We start from the raw sequence: 10,525 nt of genomic DNA, 5'->3' as shown, positions 1-10,525 counted from the left end.
CAGTATTTGGAAAATAATGTGTTTTTTGAACATTAAAGCATGTCAACATATTCTGTTACAACAAATACACAAAATAATGATCTTTAAAAAAGCATCATATGACCCCTTTAATATTTATATTGAAAAAAAATGTATAGAACGTTTTCATTTAAATTTTAGTTTTTGTAATTTTATGTGCTTATGCCAATATTGTTTTTTTTCCAGTTTTTACTTTTAGTAATTTTAGTACTTTAACTTAATTTCAGTTAGTTGCCAAGGCAACATTTCTCATTCTTGTTCAAATTTTTCATTGAACATTTATATTTTATTTTAGCTTTATTTCAATGAGCAAAAACACATTTGATTAATTTTAGATTTAGTTCTCAGTAATAACTCTGCATGAGATCCATAGAACACTCTGGAATCTGCATAGCAACACTTGGCAACCGCACAGCAAGCACAGTTCACATAACTTTGAGGAAATGCAAACATCTAGCTATGAATGCATTTAATTCATAATTATTACCATCTTTCATTTGACTGTTGTTGCCGTTTTATAAAAGAAATGAGCCTCAAGAGGCCATTCTAATGATTTTACAGCAGTTAAGAGGGGTTTCAGCTTCACGTCATGCCTAATTACACTCTTTTCTGGGGTAAAATCACTGTAACAGTCTCTCGTGGTTTATAGCTTTATATATATATATATATATATATATATGTAGAATTCAACACATTTCATAGTTTCAAAACTATTTCATTTACAGCGAGAATGTTTCTTTTTATTTTGGACAATAAAACAAGATTCATCTCAACTTGCCAAGGATATAACACAAGGTCAAAGTCTTTGTTATTAGAAAATAATACATGGCATCTAGCATGTACAAAAAAAACTAATATGGAGTTAACATAAAAGGAGTTAATCTAACAAATGCATTTTTAACTTTCTTATCAGAAATTAACTGCAGTCAAAACAGCTGTGAATATATTATTATCCACATAATGTTCTGCTCTCATGTGGATTCTGATCAAATGAAGTAGATATCAAATAGCAATACAATTTCATTTATATAAAAGCAATTGTTTTATTAGTAGTACTTAATTATACGTGATTATACTGAATTCTATAATATATCAATAATAATTATATACTATTACAATATTGCAATTTTACTTTTACCTTTAGCTTTTATTTATTTTTTTTTTAAATATTTTGTTCTTTTTTAAATTTTCATTTCAGTTTTAGTAAATACAGCACTAACCTAAACTCATTTTATTTCACTTATTTGCCAAGGCAGCATTTATAATTTTTTTTTTTTTGAAATGTATAAAACAGTTTTTGGAGTGTTTTCTAAGTTTTAATTGAAATTGCCAAGACGACACTTCTAAAATCTTCTAAAATCTTATTAGATTTTCATTTCAATTTTAGTTTTAGTAATTTTGTTATGTGCATCTGGCATTTATTTATTTAATTTTTGGAGATTTCTATTTAGCTTTATTTCGGTTTTAGCGTTTTTTTAGTACTAACTTAAACTCATTTTATTTCAGGTATAGTTGTCAAGCTAACTCCAAACAGCAGTGAATATATATATATGTAACTTATGTGGATTTTGATCAAAGAAAAAATTAAATATGAATATACTGTCATCTATATAATATAATATAATATAGTTTCATACTAATTTTAATTAATTTTTAGTTCACTTATGTTATCATGTGTTGTTAATTTTAGGCCTACAATTACTTGATTTGAAACATTTTGGTAAGCTGAAATTGTTTAAAGCAAAGTTTCTTACTTTAAATGAACAATAAACCCCTGTTCTGTACAATGACAATCCTGCCTGCAGCTCTATTCTGAGAGGTAAATGCATTAAAACAGAATCTGTGTTTTTTGAAAAGAAGCATTTCGATGGCAGAAAAAGACATTCGCTCACCCTTTGTGGCCCGACACAATAAATAAACAGCATTTGATGGACTTAATTTGCAGTCTGAATCTTGTTTCACGCAGGCTAAAGCGCTTTGTAATTGAGGTTACGGCCCCTCACAGAGACATCACTGAAGGCTTCAGCTTCCTCACACTGCAGTTAAACTTCTGTATTATTTATTGTGAGGTAATCAGCACAGCAAACGTGTTAAGCAGTGAATGGCTGCAGTGTGGATGCGTTGGGCTGCAGTGAGGTGAATATCGCTCACAGCACTGTCTCAACATGTTTGGCTTTGGTTTCTGCAGAGAATGGCTGGGGAAAGACTGGGTTGTGTCTGAGCTCTGTGACAGGCTTCTCTGCGTTCGTCCGGCTTCAAATGCTGAACCTGTCACCGGGCTCAGAGGTTAATTGTGTGGGATGACAGCCGCGTCATAGTCCTGCTCCTGCAACAATAAAATACAACTCGCCAATTCTCTTCAGAAAAGAGGCGACCTTTACGTCCTGAGGTCTTTTTAAAGGTCATCCGGTTGGACAGTCTATAGATAAAGTTCCTTTTACAGCAGTTTGCCCGTCTCGAGGAACTGCTGCGACACAAGCTATTAAAGATCTAGAGATGAATGCCAGGACTGAGTCCCTTGCTAAATGTGCAGTTGTTTATTGTAGACTATCAGTGTCAAGTTTAATACCGTCACTTTGAATGTGACAGCTGTTCTGATGTTTCATCAGACTTAAATATGGTTAGAAAAAATTGTAAACATCTCAAAATAATAATAAGACATGTTATGAAATAAAGACAAAACTGCAATTACTACACTGTAAAAATATAAATATAACAAGGTGTTTTGTTTTTACAAGTAAATAATATTTAGGTCTTTCTACCTCAAAATTCTGCATTTAATTCAGTGTGTTACTTGCCATTTCGTCATAATTCATTGTGAAATTTACTGAAAACTGTTTCTTTTTTTTTTTCAGTGTAATACCAGAACTTAAATATATAAAAATGCACAACAGAACAATTCATAAATGATATATATATATATATATATATACATACACACCCACACACACACACACACACATACACACACACACACAGGGCCTAAAACTAACTTTTTGCCACATCTGCCAATGGCCGGTGACATGATAAAATTTACCGGCCAAAATTTTTTTTACCGGCCATGAAACTCTTTTTGCAAAAGCAGGCAATTACAATAACTAAACATATTTACACTGTTTTTAATTTGTCCTGCTGGTGCATTTTCCCTCAATTTTCCCTATTAATTATAGCCATTCAACATTACAGTATAATTTAAATCCATTATTTTTAACATTTAATAGGCTCTAAAATATATAACTTTAAATTTAAGTGATTTTAAAACAATCTTCACATAAACTATATTATATATGCATAAACTATACATCTTAATCTTTATTCAAGCTATAAAAGTCAATCAGCGACTAGAACAGTCCAAGGATTTCTCTTTTTCTTTTGTTCTTTGATTTACATCAACTGACAGACCTCAGCAGGTTTCACTTTAAAGGGGTCATATGATGCTTTTTTAAAGATCATTATTTAGTGTAACAGAATATGTTGACATGCTTTAATGTTCAAAAAACACATTATTTTTCAAATACTGTACATTATTGTTGGTCCTCTATGCCCCGCCTCTCTCAAACGCTTCGTTTTCTACAAAGTCCCTCCTTCCGACAAGTGCAGTCTGCTCTGATTGGCCAGCTGACTCAGTGCATTGTGATTGGTTCGAACACCACAAGCACTAGTCGGAAATGTAATCGCCTTACCATAAGCTTGTAACACTCCAAAGAGAAAGGAAAACTTGAAATCGCATCATATGACCCCTTTAAAATCAGCGCTGTCTCTTTAAAACCTGATGCATATGACACAGATCTGACACACATCCGATTTTCTCCCAATTCTTTACGGTCATTTAAGACTTTATAACTCATTTAAGACTACGTTTACAAGGTAACTTGCCAAAACCGCGCATTTTGACAGAATTGTGTGTGTTTTCGTGCGTTGAAGCGCTACTGGTGAGCTGTCTGAAGCGGCTCAGCGTATGTGTACAGCCGAACGCGCAGCCTTTCAAAATATACTTCACTGCATAACCCCAGGTATGTGTCGCCGCATTCTCGGGTTATGAAGAATAAAGAAGGGAAAAGTTAATCTTCCGAAATGAAGCAGCAATATCTTCTCAGGTAAAAGTTATTACGTGTCTAGGGACAAGCTGGCCATCACACCGCTCTGACCTTATCAGTTCGTTTGTATCCTGTTAGGCCTATTCGATTCGCTCGTGTCACTTATGACAGAACAGCTAATCACGATGATCTTGAAACAGATCATCAGAAACAGCGAATCTCTTTAAAAACTGGCTGTTGTTTTCACTTCATTGCATTGTTATAATTCGTAAGTTGTACCCTTACAGGGTTTCAATGTACGTAGTTGTACATTGAAACTGTTACATATACTCGCCAACTTGGTGAGTGTTAATTTTAGGCCTGTATATACAGTACATATATATATATGAGAATATTTAACATTTCCTCTTCCTCCAATTTTCCTCTTCTTTCAATGTAAAACAGACCTTAAATATATATAAACGCACAACTGAATAATTAAAATAAAAATGTCAAAGAATCATTTTGGAATAGGATCATGACTTCTGGAATCAGATCAAATCTAGAAATGCCTAGAGAAACTGAAAAAAATGGTAAATGGAAAACTGTTCATTAAACTAAAACCAAAGTGCAAAGAGCAAAGTAATTTAAAAATGCAAAGGATATCAAGCCGAGCACAGAGCGTCTCTGAACATCTTAATTACGGTGTGTGTTATCTGCTGCGCTGCTAATAGCTTCATCACTGTCTCCAAATTAATTCTTTAGAGCTTCTACACTTTGGTCAAGAATATTGACAGAAATCAGTGTCATATCAATAAATTAACAGGCTCCAAAGGTGATATGTAACTTACATTGGTTCATTATTTAATTTATTTATACACTTTTTAATTATTCATCAAAGTTCTGGTTTAAATATCAAACGTACAAAAGCAAAATAAAAACTTCTGACAAAAGTAGCCTCTGTGCATACTTATTATTCTTACAGTGTCACACTGCATTCACTTACAGAAGCAAATAACCTTCAGAATCAAGCAAGAATACCTGCCTTACAGAAGAAAACATAAACATGATCATGGGCCAGAAAAATGATTCAGAAAAAAGCAGAACAACGCCTGTAATGCAACTTAGGACATTTCATGCTTTGGCCGATTTAGTGGCCTTTTAAACTCTAGAGAGATAATCAAGGACAGAATGAACACTGAAATAAATATTGGAGCTGAAGCCTGTGCTTATTTCTCAATGAAATGAACCAAAAATCTGATGCAAAATAACAAACATATTTACACCAATGAATATCTATTACGTCAAATCATTCAAATTTACTGAAACTGATACACAAACGATTTTTTTTTTTTTCAGTTTATTGGACAGAAATGACACCTTTTCACTCACAAATCAAATCAATAAAATATAAACTATTTTTAAATCAACATTAATGGACAGTAATGTTAACTCATTTGAAAAATAAAATAATAAAATAAAATATATTTTTTTAAATCCACATATTAATGGACATAGTAATGTTAACTCATCACCCAAATAAAATTAAATAAATATATTTTATAAATCAACATATTCCTGTCTGGACATAATAATGTTAACTCATCTATTCACTCACAAAATAAATAAAATATTTATTTTATAAATCAACATCCTCCTTGCCTAGACATAGTAATGTTTCTTTAAAAGACAAATATATGCGTCTTTAAAATATATAGCGTGTTCTTTGAAATGTTTAATCTATATAAATTAATGCAAAAAAAAAGGTCTCAAGGACCTAACATAGTTAATAGATTAAGTCCAACTCTAATTTAATTACATTTATTTAAATTCAGCACGCATATACTATGTGCTTAAAAAATAAAATTTTACAGACTAATATTCTATGTACTATCTTTTAGCTCCTGGTGAGTAACTGTGATTTTTCCTTGATTTTGCTGACTAGTGTTCCATTTGGACTTGCCTTAATTAAGTGCTTCAAACAAAACTCATTATCTTTCCAAGCCTTGGTGTACAAATGTTAAATCCACTGACTACTTCCTCCTATCTTAACGTCTTTTAAACACTTTATTGCATCCTGGTGGATAACAATCTGCTTTTTAGTTCTGTTTGCAGTATGCATGAGATGTTCATTTCATCTGTTAACTTCATCTAATCTGCTCTTAAAGGGCCGGCACGATCAGCCCACACAGATATGTCTAATAATCTCTCTGATCTCACCAATTTGTGATGTGGCTCTTCCAGGCTACCAGTGGCGTCTGCACACACAGTATCGCTGCAGAGGGCACCTTGAGCCTCCATCAGGAGAACTCCGCACAGCACTCCGACTTAATTGGATTTGTGCATCACACACAAATTGTGACATTACAACTCGACGGCGGAGTAGGTCATGCGCCAATTACCAAAGCTCACGGCGCGAGCGGCCACGGAAGCTCGCCTAAGACTTCATTACCCGCCCGCGCTTCCCTTTTCATTATGTGCTGAATGAAGCGGTGCTTACCATACTGTACACCCGAGTGCTGCTGGCGGAGTCGGCACAGGATCCACAGACGGAGACGACGGCAAAAGAACAGCCTGTGACTGTGTGTTTGGTGTCTTTAATGAGACACAGCCGTCTTTCACTGCTGTCTGTGGTCTTCTTTAAAGAAAGACTCAGCTGTACATTATATCACTTTTATCTGTGACATAACTTCTGTCTTGGCAACATTACTGTCATCCATCACATACTCATCACAGGTTCGAATGGTAATCACATCACAGTCAAAAGTTCGAAATAAATTAAATTTTAGTAATGTTTTTGAAAGTGGTCACAGAGGCTGCATTTACTTGATCAAGCATACAGTAAATAAACAGTAATATTGTGAAATATTATTACAATTTAAAATAACTTTTCTATTTGAATAGATTTTAAAACATAATTTAGCTGAATTTTCAGCATCCTTACTCCAGTCTTCAGTGTCACATGAAATCCATATAATAAAAATAATACAATTTGTAATATATAATATTTAAACAGTATATTTGAATAGGTTTTTATATATAAAATTATTAAATATTAGTAATATTTCTGATCAAATATATTTTATGCACTTATACGCACAAGTACAATTATTTTATATATTATTAGAACTGAATAGAAATGGTAACTTTAAAATGTATAAAATAAAAAACAGCATTTATTTCAAATAGAAATAACATTTTTGAAATGTCTTTACTGTGCTTTTTGTTCAATTTATTGATTTATTGCATCCTTGCTGTATAAAAGATGGAATTTTTTCCTTTAACAAATAATAAAAAAAATATCTGTAACATGAAAACACCCAAGCTTCTCATATTTAAAGCAAAATCTGTCCCACAAGACTAACCAAGTCACACTTGTTTGCACAAAATCCCGCAAAATGAAGTTAAATTAAACATGCCATTTAAGTTAATTTGAGCTCTTGAATAGGTCAGCCAGTATAATTGCTCCCTCAAACCACTGTGTAATACTGAGAATAATTCTATGTCAAAAAGCAGAAACTCAAAGTCCTTTTAAAAGGATTATTTACTGAATTATTTCGGAATTTCATGTAAATGAGCCAAACCTTTACTACAAACCTGATCTCCACACCAATACATCACACGAACTATTCATTTATAAAATCACAGAATCAAATATTTATAGAATCAAATATTTCATGACATCACAACCCGCATATCTCCCAGAGGAAATTCATCATGCTGTTGTCTCAGTCCCTGTTTCTCCAGCACGAGCCGTATCTTCCGTCAGCAAACCCTCGGCTTTCCACAGCTGGAGGGAAAGCAGGAAGGAACAAGAGAAATGAGTTGCCTGCTGGTGCAACTTGGAAATCTCCCAAACCATCAGCCAGTCATTTATCTGGCTGATGGTACACAGTCTCGCTCAGACATCCATTACTTCCACCAACCTAATACCCTCCTTAGGTGCAGCCGAAATATATATCGCCGTCACAGCACACATGACTGCAGAAGTGACGGCTGATCTGGGGTCAGTGAATATTCAGGGCCTCTGTGAACACGCATGAGGTCGTACTTTGACCAAATAAAGGGAGAATTATACACTTTTTGAAACCTTTTATCTGTTTTGTGTCTTTTTTCATGAAGTAAACCTCGCAATTTTACTGAGGCGAAAGCTAAAAAGTTCCCACTAACCTCAGGCATGGCCAAATATTCGAATCTGCTCTGCTGTCAGACTCAAGAGTTTGGTCTTTCTGTGTCCGGTGTGAACTGTGTGCACTGATGAAAGTTTAATGGGAGCGACTCGCCGGGTTTGTTTAGAGGTGAACAGGCAGTTCTGCTTCGATAAAATAGAGTTGCTGGATTTGCCCGCGTTTGTGAGGCTGATGGAATCGTGTCTTATTAAAAGAGTTTCACAAGCACCACAAATTCCTCACCAACAAATACCTCCAGCACAACTGTATATTCTGAGTTTGTGTGTCTTGTGCAATATCTGCTGCTTATTATCGGCGTGGAAAGAAACTTTGACCACAAAGTCAACAAACAGGTTCAATGTTTTTGCTGTTGTCAGTGCCATGATTTAAACAAGCCTCCAACTTAATTCAGAATCAGCTACAATATGACAATATGTAATGATCCAATGATGATATCAGCTGCATTATGATTTACAAAAACTGTTGAATATGAAATGCCAGAAGCATCAAACACAGACAATGATGTTAACTCACTCATTCATTCAGCATATACAGTGGGTACGGAAAGTATTCAGACCCCCTTAAGTGTCTTGTGCAATATCTGCTGCTTATTATCGGCGTGGAAAGAAACTTTGACCACAAAGTCAACAAACAGGTTCAATGTTTTTGCTGTTGTCAGTGCCATGATTTAAACAAGCCTCCAACTTAATTCAGAATCAGCTACAATATGACAATATGTAATGATCCAATGATGATATCAGCTGCATTATGATTTACAAAAACTGTTGAATATGAAATGCCAGAAGCATCAAACACAGACAATGATGTTAACTCACTCACTCATTCATTCAGCATATATATATATATATATATATATGCTAACAACTGACTAACCAACCAAATCAATCAAACAATGAAGATGTTTTGATAAATCAAATATATATTTTACACACACTGATGTATGTTTGGCCACACACACACACACATATATACTGTATATATATATATATATATATATATATATATATATATATATATATATATATACACACACACATACATACAGACACACAAACATACACAGATTTAATACAGTGTATCAATGTATGTTAATCACAAACATAAATTTAAATATTTGTTTCAAATATCTGTTTAATCTGTACCTGCTGATAATCAATATGACAATAAACATGAAGTTGGCTGAATACTCTTCCAATCTTAATTCAATGCCTCGAGAAATTTACAAGTTCCTCTTTTGGGATGCAACAAAAGCATATTCCATGAGAGGCCCAGATTCCTCTCATTAGATACCCACCAGGACTAAATATGCCCCTTTCTGAGATGATGGAAGAAGATGAAGCTTTTTCTGGCCACGAGCTCAGCGAACTGAGTCGGAGGGAGCGAGCGCCCCGCCGAGCACTTCGCTCCAGGAGGCTGGCGATCGAACGCTGCCTGCGGTCACACGTATGGAGCCGGGGCTGAGGAGCCGGGAGAACGGGAGCAGAGAGGTAAAGCTTTTCTGAGGCCAGCAGGTATGAGATCGGGCCGTAAGGTTGCTGGCCATCCATTCATTTGTCACACCTGTGATGGTGTCTAATAAAGTACAGCCTCAATGTATAACTGTCATGGGACTACCAGTGAAGCGTCTCCATCAACAAAACAACAAAGTACATTTTACTATGTGCACTACTGTATATACACTTTGCAAAAACTCCTGTTCTTATTTTGCAGTTAAACTGCCTCAAATCCTTTAAACAAATGAAATGTGCATTAGAAACAACGCAGCATACAATATGAAGTATCATTAAATCTGCCATTGCAAGAAGACAAAACACTTACATTCAAGATACAAGCTGTTCAAACACACATGAATATGTTTTGATTTTCAGTGTTGCATTTCAAGTGCATTTATTTTGACTTTATATATTTTTACCAGTAAAGAAAGCAAATAAAAAAACAAAAAAAAAAACTTACAATTCATTAGGAACAAGTTATAAATCCCATTTATGTCATATTTTCAGGATGCATGATTACACATGCATATTTTAAACATTACATTATATACACTGTAAAAAGAATGTACTGGTAATTTTCTGCCAAGACAAACATTTATTAATTTCCAAGCAATTCTTTTATTCTAACATGAATTTATTCATTTCCAAGTTATGCACAATTCAAGTTACAGGCAAAACAAAAAAAACATTAATATTAATCTATTAAATTGCGCCCTACTTTTAAGTAATATAATTAATTATTTTATATATAACTAATTCATCATATTTATTAAATTATCTAATGTCAGCATACTTTAAACACTTAAGT

At 33.9% G+C, this 10,525-nt stretch overlaps 1 protein-coding gene across 3 annotated transcripts in view; it reads right to left on the bottom strand.

Annotated features, from left to right (window-relative positions):
* LOC107572077 (kelch-like protein 29) overlaps positions 1–10,525 on the bottom strand; it is a 209,779-nt gene that overhangs the window by 19,265 nt on the left and 179,989 nt on the right. The window contains exon 10 of one of the 3 annotated variants that reach the window (XM_016258481.1): positions 7,754–7,824. The exons of the other annotated variants lie outside the window; for them this stretch is intronic. Within the exon in view, the coding sequence (XP_016113967.1) occupies positions 7,800–7,824 (25 nt within the window). The 3' untranslated portion in view covers positions 7,754–7,799. Of the gene's footprint in view, positions 1–7,753; positions 7,825–10,525 lie in introns of those variants that run through there. 3 annotated transcript variants of the gene reach the window in all.

This window comes from Sinocyclocheilus grahami, unplaced genomic scaffold (genome assembly GCF_001515645.1).
Source record: "Sinocyclocheilus grahami isolate Dianchi unplaced genomic scaffold, SAMN03320097.WGS_v1.1 scaffold1692.1, whole genome shotgun sequence".
Lineage (NCBI taxonomy): Eukaryota > Metazoa > Chordata > Actinopteri > Cypriniformes > Cyprinidae > Sinocyclocheilus > Sinocyclocheilus grahami.
The sequence above is the reverse complement of the archived record's forward strand: the minus strand, read 5'-3'. Positions and strand labels throughout refer to the sequence as shown.